This window comes from Apium graveolens, chromosome 10 (assembly GCF_009905375.1).
Source record: "Apium graveolens cultivar Ventura chromosome 10, ASM990537v1, whole genome shotgun sequence".
Lineage (NCBI taxonomy): Eukaryota > Viridiplantae > Streptophyta > Magnoliopsida > Apiales > Apiaceae > Apium > Apium graveolens.
In genome coordinates, this window is record NC_133656.1 from 232,634,086 (window position 1) to 232,647,181 (window position 13,096).

The window sequence follows — 13,096 nt, forward strand, 5'->3', positions numbered from 1 at the left end:
ACAGACTCATTTAAAATATTTTTAACATATTAATTATTAATTATTTTTATTATTTTTTAATACACCAAATCAAACATACCCAGTAAATTCAGTTTATCGCATGTTCTGAGTAGGGTAAGATGTACGCAGTATTTCCCTGATTGAAAAAATGAAGAAAGAATAAAGATGTTGTTTTCCAAAAGACCCTCGGCGGATTATGTGTGCGTATGTGCAAAAAATATTAAAAAGGTAGCAATTGCAAATACACGAAAGTTTGATAGCATAAAGTAAATAAAATAAATAGAGGTCGAGACAAATTTGAACGCATGATTTTATTCAAATAGTACTTATCTAATTCAGATGCACTTTTCTCTTGAACATTAAATTATAGAACACAGTGACTTTGATAATTGCTGTAATATCCCGTAATTTTTAGAATTATAATAATAATAGGATATTGAAAAAAAGATATTAAAATAGGATAAAGATTAGGATTTTAAATTTGAATTTGACTAATGGGTCTAAAATTTGGATAAGACTTCCATACAGATAACTTGTAGGTTAAGATATAGGATTTTGTATCGTTATAAATACGTCATATTCGTCTTCCTCGTTTTAATTATTAAAATTCGTAGAGCTTTTAGCCATAAAAATCAGCAGTCTTGTATAATTCGTTAAAAAAATTCATCGTATATCGGAATTCGTTGGTCTGGACATTTCGGAAAACTCTTTTCGTTCTCTACAACTTTCGTGTTTCGTGTTTTTCAAGATAACGTCGTTTAGAGGGTCAGAAAGGATAAATTCAGATCTGGTCAGGTTTTGAGGTAAGTTTTCGATCGATCTTACTAGTATTTTCAGAATTGTGTGTTATGTGTACATATTTGATTATCAAAACATTGGATGATGATATATTTGAAAATATTATGTGTTATAGTAAATTTATTGTTGTACATGTGTGGTGTCTAAACGATAATTTTGGATCTCTGATTTATGTCATGATTTGTGAAAATATCGAAGAAGAACTTAGGACCGCGGTCACCGGATTGTAGTGACAGTTTTCTATAAATTTAGGACTGTTATTACCGTGTTGTAGTGGTCATGATATGAATTATGGATTTTGAATTATTGTTATTTATGTGTTATGTGTATCATATGTATCAAATAAGAATAAGAATATGAAAGTTATCGAAAGTGTGTGCTTCGTATGTCGTATAGAATGTCGTATTTTTTTTCCATATGTTTATATGTTGCTTGGCCTGCTAGTTGGATCGATTGGTCTCTTGCTGGGTTGTATAGCTCATTACTTACAATTTCAGGTTTCGTTTAAGATTTCGAGTCGGATAACATTTAAGTTCGAGGACTTAGAAATGGAGTAGATTGATTTTGGACTTCCGCTTTTAGCTGCTGTTTTGTGACAGTGACCTTTATAATTGAATTTTGGATCACTAATTATTTTTTTGTATTAGCTTTGATTTAAAATTTAATAGTCCGGAAGTGCGGGCCGTTACAATTGCATTGACGATTGGAAACAGTTGGCACATCTTGTGTTCTTGGAATCCAAGAAAGTATTTCATGTTTGTATCTTAATCTCCGAAAATAATTATTATCCTTGTTTTTTGCATGATTAGGACGACCCATATAATCACCTCTTTAATGAATTAATATTCCTGTATTTTGGACCTATTATTTCGAATTGATGAGTACTTTTTTCATCAGACTCAGTTGTAAATCTCATGAATTAAACGATACATACAAGATAGTTTTAGAGATTTACAATCAATGTAAATTTTTAATACAATTTGAACAAATCTTGAAATATAACACCCCTTCTTTTCTTCAATCCAAAATTACCACCGTGTCACTGCCATTACTCTATCTGTCTCTCTCTATATATATCTTTGCATCCAATGTGTGTATGTATCATGTGTGTATAATTATAAAATGAAGAGGATGATGACGAAATTGGATAAAACAGAGACACATACGTCATGCACTTGTATCACCTATGATATTCTTAAATTCACTTGAAGTTGTTTGTGAGAGATGAAGGGAGAAATTTGAAAAAGAAATGTAGCTGCCGCACAGAAATTGTTTGGTTAAAAATGATCTCGCGGATGTAAATAACATGTCTGTACACAGTATACTCAACTAATAGGAAAATGCTAGAGGTAAAAATAAGTTACTAAAATAGTTACAAATGCCACATGTCATATGTTGGTTGACTAAATATAAATGGACCCCCTGCAGTTACATTAATGAGACCAATTGAATTTTTTCATTGTGTCATATCACCCATGCCATGTCATTTTGTGACAATTTTTTGTAACTTTCTCCTGTGCCTCTAATATTACTCCAACTAATATCGTACCTAGGGTTGTCAATGGATCGGATCTGGATCGGATCGACCTTGATCCATATCCTGATCCATTTAATTTTACCAGATTCGGATCCAGATCGGATTTTTGTCGGATTTTTAATAGCCCGATCCATATCTGGATCCGTTAGGATCACGGATCACGGACCGGAGCTCCAATCCGTTATACTAGAACCGAGTCACTACATTTTCACTAATTCTGAGCATTGCAGGTGACTGGTTTGAACCCTCAGATAGAAACAAGGCTCTTCTTATTCTTATACCCAAGTATATGTACATAATCTCACAACAGTGACTTAAAATACAAGTGCTAAAGACTTAAATACCCGAGTACAATTAAGGTAAACTACTATCTATGTCTCTGTGACCTGCAGAGTGATAAAATGCTAACAAAAAATAATATAAATATATTATATATAATTTATTATATATATGTAAATAAATAAATAAATAAATATATATATATATTTATGAAATATAATAAATTATCCGGATCGGATCATTAACGGATCGGATCGGGCTAAATCCATATCCGATACTTATTGGATCGGATCGTTACCGGATAGGATTTTTTTTGGATCGGATTTTTTTAAAAGTGATCCATATCCGCTCCATTAGCCTTCGGATCGGACCGGATCAGACTGGATTTCGGATCCATTGACAGCCCTAATCCTACCTACGTACCTAAGTTAATTATTTTTTATTTTAAAACATATTTTACTACTAATTAATATATATAAATTATTAATTTGTTCAACTAAAATACATTTCCCTTTTTTATTTTTTGAAACAAAAACACCTCATTTTTTATCCAAAAAATCACGGGTAATTAGAGGTGAGGATAGGTACGGTTAATAGAATGATTAGATGCATCTCGAATTTATAAATACTCGTTCAGATTTGGTCTGAATTTAAGTTAAAGTTTTGACATTTTACTTAGACGACTAGAATTTGAATTTGAATACTCGTATTTGATTCGTTTCGACTCGATCAAATACCGAATTACTAGTTTTTAAAAGTTCGGATTCAAATACATCAAAAATATTACTAAAAAAATTAAGAATACTCAAATAAATAATTACAAAACTAAATTTTTATCATTTTATAGAATATTATTTTAGTATACATGTCTTACATGAAATATATATTACAAACATAATTAATGAATTGGAATCGGAAATCTTTAATAAATATATATATTCAAATACTATAAAATTATTCGAACTACTCTAATATATAAATGCGACCGAATATCAAAATGGTAAAATTCGTCTTGATATGTTCAAATTATAAATTAAGATCCGAATTTGCTAAATATATATATGAATACGAATTGGTTACCTACGATAAAAAAAATGAATTATATTCGTTATGAACGGGTCGAATCCGGATTCGAGCCAGGATTACCCCGATTTAAATAAAATTAAATAATATATTATAGTTACTAATAAATAATCAATTAATTTTTTCAACTAAAACATATTATCTATTCTTGCTCTCTTTTTTGAAAAAAAATACAAACAATTTTTATTTAATTTCAATTTAAATTAAATTAAAAAATCACATAATATTAAAAAAAATCGGGGTAATAAGCTAATACAATTAGCAATACCCCTTTCGTTCTACAAGATATCACTTCAATTTGTCAAATTCTGCTTAGAATTAAAATTTAATGACAATTTTTGAAAAACCAAAAATTTCGAACTATTAAAATCTAATCTAAATCCATCCCCGTAAATTTGTTTCAGATAATAAACCCTAGGGAATCATTCTTCTATGTAAATTAACATACACAATATACAATTATCCCACTTATCTCTGTTCCGTACTGCATCTAATGGCCAACATGTTGGGGATGAATGCCTTGCCACAAAAACTGATAGAAGAGATTGTATCACGTACTAGTCCTGGGGATGCATGTGGGTCGCTATCATTAGTGTCCAAAAAATTTCGTTCAGCAGCAAACTCCGACCACGTTTGGCAGAGATTTTTGCCACTTCACAAAATCTGTCGTCGGGCAGGGTCAGATCGGTGTGTGCGTGATGATCCCTGGAGAAACATTGATTCGGACACTCTGCATGCTTTTGCTACCATCAAGGATTTGTATCTCTTTCTTTCGGACAATCCTTTATTAATTTATGATGATTATGGTGATTGTACGGTAATTAATTATGTGCCCCCTTCACTTGATTGTCTGATGATCTTGTTTAAACATAATGTACTTGGAACATGATTGGTGATTTCTTGATTTTTTTTGAATATTACGGTATTTGTTATCACTACAAGAAAGTAAGACTAAGTTCAACTGCACAAGTTCAACTTGACTAAATTCGATGAATTTCAGTTGTTTAATTGGGCACGGCTAAATACAACCGCAAGCGAGAAACAGTTGTATTAAGTATTAAGCCGTTTTTCTTGTAGTGTATGGATACGATGAATTAGTGAAGCTAGTTAATCTTTTTTTTCATTTAAGCAGTACTTTTGCTTGGAGAAGCTCAGCGGGAAGCAATGTTTTCGTATAGGAGCACGGGACCTGCTGCAGATCGATCCGAAAGGGTGGTCTGTGTGTATAGATATGCAACCGAGGTAAATGATGAGTTAAGAGATCACTACGTCATAGATGGCCAGATGCAATGCTTTTATAATGCAACGTCAACTTTCTGTTATAATAGCCCAATTTTTTTGAGCAACTGCAATACTATAAAAAGGTGTTGCATATTCTGAATATCTTACAGTTTGACATACAGTTGGAGTGACATCGCTTTTCTTTGGAGGGGCGTAAATCTTGAAGTTGAGGCAAAGATAAGCACTTCACTATTGTCCCCAAATACAAACTATACTGCTTACCTTTTGGTAGATATTTCATGTCACGACTCCGACTTTTTTGAATTCGGGGCAGAAGGATCATTCGAAACTTGGGTTGGGATTGATGGTCATGGCGAAAACAAAAATGTTTATGTACCCCAGAAAAAGGATAAACCTGTATTAATAACGAAGCATGATAGTTGGTACGAAGTGGAGTTGGGCGACTACTTTAACAAGGGATTAAGTGTTGGTAGCACTGAACTTCGGATGAGCTTGAGGGAAGTGAAAAGCGGGAGAAGGAAGGGCAGCCTCTTTATTTATGGAATCGAGATCCGACCCAAAAGTTCTAAAAATTAAATTACACTTATCTATCTTATTTAAAGTTTTATTAGATGTCTTAATTCTGCTTTCAAAGATTTGCACTTCAATTTGAAAATTTGTGTTTTTTTCTAAACCAGTCATTAATCTCTTAAGTTATGTTCTAAACATTAAGGGAGACTCTTGATGAATATATTGCTTTTAAAGTTCCGTTTGGTATTGCAGTTTTTTGCTTAAAATCTGTCAGAAAAGTGTTTGTTAAATTTTAAAAGCTAACGCCTGGAAAAACGTCTGTTATTAGCAAAAATATGTCCTCCATACTTTTGGAAAAAACTGTTTTAAGTTTTTGCAGTAAGTAATTATCAGTTTCACCATCAAACTTTCTCACAAATATTATTTTTATATATTATATCTCAAAATATGCATAAATTGAAAAAATTTATCAAATAATCCGTCTAATTTTTCTACAGCACTTTTTTTCACATGAAGATCGGTGAGAAAGAAAGCAGTCGCATGAAGCGGTGCATCGAGCAGTTAACAAATACTCTGTCTAATTTTTCTACAACACTTTTTTTCACATGAAACTTGCATTTGTACGTTATATGTAAACTTGCATCGAGCAGTGTTTGATTTGCTTTTTAATTAATATAAGTTAGTTATTACAGGGGAATTATTTATCAGAGCTTTTTGTTTTGCTTATTTGAGACCGCCGTGCTAAGTTCCCATGGGCCACAAATCTAGTTGATTACTAATCGCAGAAATAAATCAGTTGATCTGGATCCTAGCTATAATACCAGAGGTTGATGGTAACACAGATGTAAATAAATTTTACCTGATCAGAAAGAGACTTTTCGCAACACAAACTCTCAGAGATCATGCAGAAGCATAGAGTTCTTCCAAAAATATGTTTGAGCTCAACATCATTTCATATCATATAATATCTTTAAGCAATTTTGTAATCGTCCAATAATACTTTTTTTTGTTAACTTTTTCTGAAAAAATACTAGTGGTATGATGTAAATTAATTGTTAGATGATAATCAAGCTAATAAGTTACCTGCAAGATTTCATGTCATAACTAACAGGGATTGCATGAAATAAACTACAAAGTAGCATTAAAAAAACCCACATCAGTAGAGAAATCACAGCCTGGTTCCCAAGGACTCGGCATTGCTTGTCATCCCTCTAATATCAGTGCAGTTCAATTACTGTATCTCTGGCATTGGAGATAAACTGATAGTAGCATTAGACATTAGTGATGCAAAAACCAGTGTTTATGACTGCCTCTAAATTTTGTGTCTACTTGAGGCGCTGCTTCTGGATCTGCTGTCCATGAGATATGGTCATCCGGAAATTACACTTTCTAGGCAATCGTCTCATGTACATATCTTTTGCATAAGCTCCTCTTCATGAAGCTATTTCAGTTCTCAGTCCTTAATAGAATTTCTTGCATTTATGCCTTGAGCTCTTTAGCCTTGGATCTCTCTAGCAAGAGCAATGATGTGCAAACCTGTTTACTGTTTCCTGTAATGATCTCACTATCTAGCAATGCCAGTACTAAATCTTACCTCCAAACTGTAAAATTGGCAAGTTTGTCAACTAGCGCATGCAATTTATTTTTACTTCCGTCTTCTTCATCTATTTAACTTCTTTATAATTGAATTTATGCAGGAAATGTGCTAAAGAACCAAATATAGGCGAATTCATACCTGCATTTGCTTCAGCGTGCAAGAAAGGAAATGATAGCTTCAAGGGTTGAGCTTGAGGCAATATTATTAGAATTGTATAAGGTTACATAATGCATTTTTTTGCAAGGATTCGTAGCTCAAAACCACAATGGAGAAGGGTTGTTACAAGGAAGGATCGGTGCAATGTCATCACATATGAGGAAGGCTTAAAACATGAAACAAGTAACAGCATATGTTTATGTATAAATACAGTACTTTTGCTGATAGATGTCTACAATGTACATGACAAGTTTTAAATCCCCCTCGCAAAGAAATTGTATTTTGCGGATAATCGCGAAACGCGGGTTGGTTGCAGATTAATATTTTAATAATCGCTTATCTGCGATTTGGATGTGATTTTAAATTTTTAAAAATCGCAAAATATATTTATAATAATATAGGTTTACAAAAATATACTTAATATCATATAAATTAATAAGTAAACATATTTATTTTTTTAAAAATTATTCTTTAATATTCTAAGATTAACATGCCTTTTTGTTAATACTTAATTGGTTGTTATATGTTTGGTCTTGGCCATTATTTGTGATCGAATAATACTGTTCAAATTGGTTTATTTTAACAATATCTTCGATTACTTGTTTTCATTCCATGTCATGTTTAATAAGTACCCGTACATCATTTGTGCTGTTTTCTTATGACAAATGCATCATATTTGTATTGTGTGCCTAGCCATCGCTTGTTTAGATTCATACCATAAACTCACTAGGATATGCATGATTAGCATACATTAAAATAAATCAGATTTGGTTTCCCAATTTATTTGCTTAACTTGTCTGTCAAAAAACACAAATACAAGACGATAAAATAATAATAGTTAAAGTAATAATTTCGTTAAAATAATTTTTTTTCGGTCACAACATAATAAACACAATATATTTTTACTCCCGATAAAATAATAAACTCGTTAAAGTAATACTATTTTTTGGTCCCGACCCTATTAATTTAAAAAGGTTTAACTACAGAAGTCTTCAACTGAACATTAGAGCATCTCCATCTCCAATGGTGTTAGCTATAATTGGTTGGCTAAATTGAACCTGTAGGACAATAAGTAAAATTTGTTAAACCTGTAAGACATTGTATTTCGATGGTATTGACTATATTAGTTAGCTATATTTAAAAATAGTATGTTATTAAAATTTTATGTTGTTATAAATAAAATATATTACTTCAATATGGTAATAAATAAATATATTTTTTTTACAGATTTGTTATAGGTTAACAAATATAGTCAACATCAATAGGAGATGGATTTTTTTAACATAATTTCTATATTTTTATTTATAATATGTACTAATGATTTTTAGCTAAGGGTTATATGTAGCAGGAGATGCTCATGTTCAATAAAAAAATTTATTATCCCTCCAATATTTGTGCAATTCCATTACACCTGCTTTGCCATCAGAGAAATAGATAGTTGTTGTAAATTGATTGTCATATAGTTAGTCAATATTGCAATAGTTAGGCTATGCATAGATTTGTAGAAATTGCTACCTTGCATTTAATACTTGCTCCCTTTGTTTTACTATAAATAGATTGCATCTGTGAATGAAAACTTTGCACCGAGCAATTCTTTCTATGCTCATATTTCCCTCCACTCTTACTCTCTAATTTAGTAGCTCTTTTATAGTTACCATTATTACTAGTATATTACAACACGTTATCAGCACGAAACTCTGCCGAAACTGAGAATGTATAATTTTAATTAAAAAATGCATATATATGATTATACGTGGTTACACCCTCTAAATATAATTTTTATATATCTATGATCGAAGTAGACGTGGTTATACTCTCTACTAATAATTTAAATATATATGGTCGGAGCACCGCCTATTAAAATTATTTTACGGTACCATTTAATTTTGGGTAATACCGAAGTATAGTGGGAATCTTAATTTATAAATTGCATAACTATCGGATAATAACTTTTTGTCCCAAACTAACTTATGCAGGATTGTCCACTTTAATTTATTATTGGTCGGAGATAATCTGCATACACAGACGTCCGTATGGCGGATGAAAATCCATTTGTCATTTTATATATAGATCTGTTTATAATATCAATGATAATAATGATATATACATTGATTATCGCATACTTGTTAACGCACCCGATTAAGTAGGATTTTATGTAATATTTACATTGATGAATTAAAATTTAATAATTTTCATGTTAATTCAGATTTAGTATGACAAATATTACAAGCTTGTCGTTCGTTTCCATGGACATTTCTGGCGATAATTATTTATCATGGGTACAAGATGTAAAGTTGCACTTGGGTTCAAAAAAATTAAGCGATACAATAAAGGCAGAAAATAAATCCACGGTTGAAGAAAATTTTACCTCCATAATTTTTCTTCGACACCACATGCATGAAGATTTAAAATCTGAGTACTTAGAAGTCGAGGATCCTTTTATTTTATGGGAAAATCTAAAGGATAAGTTCGATCACCGGAAACTAGTTTATCTACCTGCAGCTGAAAATGATTGGGCTAATTTAAGACTTCGGGATTTTAAGAGTGTCCGAGCATATAGCTCTGCTTTGTTCAAAATAAGTTATAGGCTTATTATGTGTGGTGAGAAAGTTACGGAAAAAAGAAAAATGATAAAACACTATCAACTTTTCACCCTAACAATATCAACTTAGCAGAGATGTACAGGGAGCGCAAATTTACTAAGTTCGGGGATCTTTTATCAACTCTCCTCGTTGCTGAACAGAATCATGAATTGGTGATTAAGAATCATCAATCTCGTCCAACAGGATCTGCCCCATTACCTGAAGTGAATAAAATGTCATTTCAGCCGAATGTACGTGGAAAAGGGTATAGAGGTGGACGGGGCTAAGGGCGTTACCATGGACGAGGTCGGAGCCACGGGAATTTTCGTCCATATAACAACTCTGGTCACCGGAAGTGGCAATCTGAATCACAGAGTAAAAGAAAGGCATCACGAGGAGGAAAAACTGAAAATATTTGCTATAGGTGCGGCATGAATGGGCACTGGACACGTAATTGTCATACCCCAGATCATCTTGTTAAGTTATACCAATCTTCTCAAAAATCAAAAGAGAAAGTGGTAGAAACAAATTTCGCCAACAATGACATAGATGATTTTCCGAGAATCACAACTGGAGAAATAAGTATTAATGGTCCGAATGAACCTAACGAAACTCCCATATGGGAGGCTGAAGATTAGTTTCATATAATTATTATAGTAGTGTGTATTGTGTGCTTTATTTTGTTTGAACTATGTAGTGTGTTATGTTCTTATCAAATAAATTATGTTTCTTAATTATATACATAATGGATTCTGAAGATATATGCATTGTTGATTGTGGTACAACTCATACGATTCTACAGAACCAAAAGTATTTTACCCAAATAACCAAAACCAAAGCTCAAGTCGGAACGATTTCCGGCGTATCTAATATAATCGAAGGTTTTGGAAAAGCTAGTTTCGTCCTACCTAACGGTACCCACATACACATTTCAAATGCATTATATTCTAGTAAGTCTACTAGAAATCTTCTTAGTTTTAAAGATATCCGACTCAATAATTTTCACATCGAAACTACCTCTGAGGCTGATAGAGAATATCTTCTTATTACTTCCGCTAATCCTAGAAACAAGAAAATCTTAGAAAAGTTTCACTCAGTTTCCTCAGGATGATATATAATAAAAATTAGAACTATTGAGTCACACAATGTCGTTGCTTCTAAACTCATAGATCCAAAATCTTTTACACTTTGGCATGAAAGATTAGGTCATCCTGGCGTCTCTATGATGCGTCGTATTATAGAGAATTCTACTGGTCATCCTCTTAAAGATTTTAAAGTTCTTTCCAACAATGACATTCCATGTTCAGCATGTTCTTTAGGAAAATTGATTACTCGATCATCCCCTACTAAAGTTCAGCTTGAAAGCCCAATTTTTTTAGAAAGGATCCAAGGGGACATATGTGGACCTATACACCATCATCTGGTCCATTTAGGTACTTCATGGTATTAATCGATGCCTCAACTAGATGGTCTCATGTTCGTCTTCTCTCAACTCGTAATGATGCTTTTACAAAATTACTTGCCCAAATAATCAAATTACGAGCTCAATTCCCAGATCAATGCATTAAGTTAATTCGTTTAGATAATGCCGGCGAATTCACATCTGCAACTTTTGTCGATTATTGCATGTCTGTAAGAATCTCAGTTGAACACCCAGTTCCTCATGTACATACACAAAATGGGTTAGCCGAGTCCTTTATCAAAAGACTCCACCTTATTGCAAGACCGCTGTTGTTGAAAGCAAAATTATCTACATCTATTTGGGGTCACGCAATATTTCATGCTGCTAATATTATTAGGATTAGACCAACTTCCTACAACCAACATTCTCCGCTACAATTGGTACTTGGTCAAGTTCCTAATATTTCTCACTTCAAAATTTTTGGATGTGATGTTTATGTACTGATTGCTCCACCACAAAGATCGAAGATGGGAGCTCAAAGAAGAATAGGTATCTACGTTGGTTTTGATTCCACATCTATAATTAGATATCTGGAGCCTCTAACCGGAGACTTATTTACCGCAAGATATGCAGATTGTCATTTTGACGAGTCTATGTTTCCTCTCTTAGGGGGAGATAAACATTCAAATAAAGTTAATCCTGACATAACATGGAATGCGTCAGGATTATATTTTCTATATCCACGTACCGGTCAATGCGAACTTGAAGTTAAAAGAATTATTCATATGCAAAATATCGCAAACCAAATGCCTGACGCATTTAACGATTCTAGAAATATAACTAAATCTCATATACCTGCAGTAAATACTCCAGCTAGAATAGATATACCAATTCAAAAATCAGATACAAAAGAATTGGTTACAGAATCAAAGCCACGCCTGAAGCGTGGTAGACCGGTCGGTGCAAAAGATGTTGCACCACGAAAAAGAAAAATAAAGAAAATTTCCCCTGAAGTGGCACATGCTCCAGAAGAAGTAAATACCCCTGAAGTGGTATTATCTCCTGAAGAGATTCCAGTCCCTGAAGATACGGGATTAAACAATCATGAAATTTCAATAAATTATGTGAATGATATGAAATTATGGGATCGAAGTAAAGCCATAATCGATGATGTATTTGTGTATTCCACAGCATTGGATGTAAACATAAATTCTGATCCTGAATCACAAAGTGTGGATGAATGCCGTCGAAGAAAAGACTGGCCAAAATGGAAAGACGCAATCCAAACAGAATTAAATTCACTGAGTAAAAGAGAAGTATTTGGACCTGTTGTCCAAACACCAATCGGTGTGAACCCTGTTGGAAATAAATGGGTATTCATAAGAAAACGAAATGAAAAGAATGAAATTATGAGATATAAAGCCCGACTTGTAGCACAAGAGTTTTCTCAAAGGCCTGGCATTGATTATCAAGAGACATACTCGCCAATGATGGATGAAATTACTTTTCGTTTTATATTAGGTATGGCATCTAAAGAAAAATTGGAAACACGTCTTATGGACGTCGTTACTGCATACCTGTACGGTTCACTTGATAGTGAAATTTTTATGAAGATCCCAGAAGGGTTAAAAATGGACGAGTTCAAGAAACCTCGTCATATATACTCCATTAAACTTCAACGATCATTGTATGGACTGAAACAGTCTGGTTGTATGTGGTATAACAGACTTAGTCGTTATTTACAAAAGAATGGGTATATTAGTAATCAAATTTCTCCATGTGTTTTTATCAAAAAATCACAATCTGATTTTGTGATTATTGTTGTATATGTGGATGATTTAAACCTTGTAGGAACATCTACATAGGTTGATGAAGCTGTCATATACCTAAAGACAGAATTTGAAATGAAA

At 32.7% G+C, this 13,096-nt stretch overlaps 1 protein-coding gene across 1 annotated transcript; it reads left to right on the plus strand.

Annotated features, from left to right (window-relative positions):
- The first annotated feature begins 4,190 nt into the window (after window positions 1-4,190).
- Window positions 4,191-5,515, plus strand: LOC141692011 (putative F-box protein PP2-B12). The gene is made up of 3 exons (XM_074496758.1): window positions 4,191-4,514; window positions 4,830-4,939; window positions 5,089-5,515. The coding sequence occupies exons 1-3, from the start codon at window positions 4,191-4,193 to the stop codon at window positions 5,513-5,515; spliced, it is 861 nt and encodes a 286-aa protein (XP_074352859.1).
- The last annotated feature ends 7,581 nt before the right edge of the window (window positions 5,516-13,096 follow it).

Coding starts and splice junctions, on each gene's coding strand:
- LOC141692011 (XM_074496758.1), top strand. CDS start 4,191: ATGGCCAACATGTTGGGGATGAATGCCTTGCCACAAAAACTGATAGAA. Junction 4,515..4,829: donor ATGATTATGGTGATTGTACG/GTAATTAATTAT, acceptor TCATTTAAGCAG/TACTTTTGCTTGGAGAAGCT. Junction 4,940..5,088: donor TGTATAGATATGCAACCGAG/GTAAATGATGAG, acceptor AATATCTTACAG/TTTGACATACAGTTGGAGTG.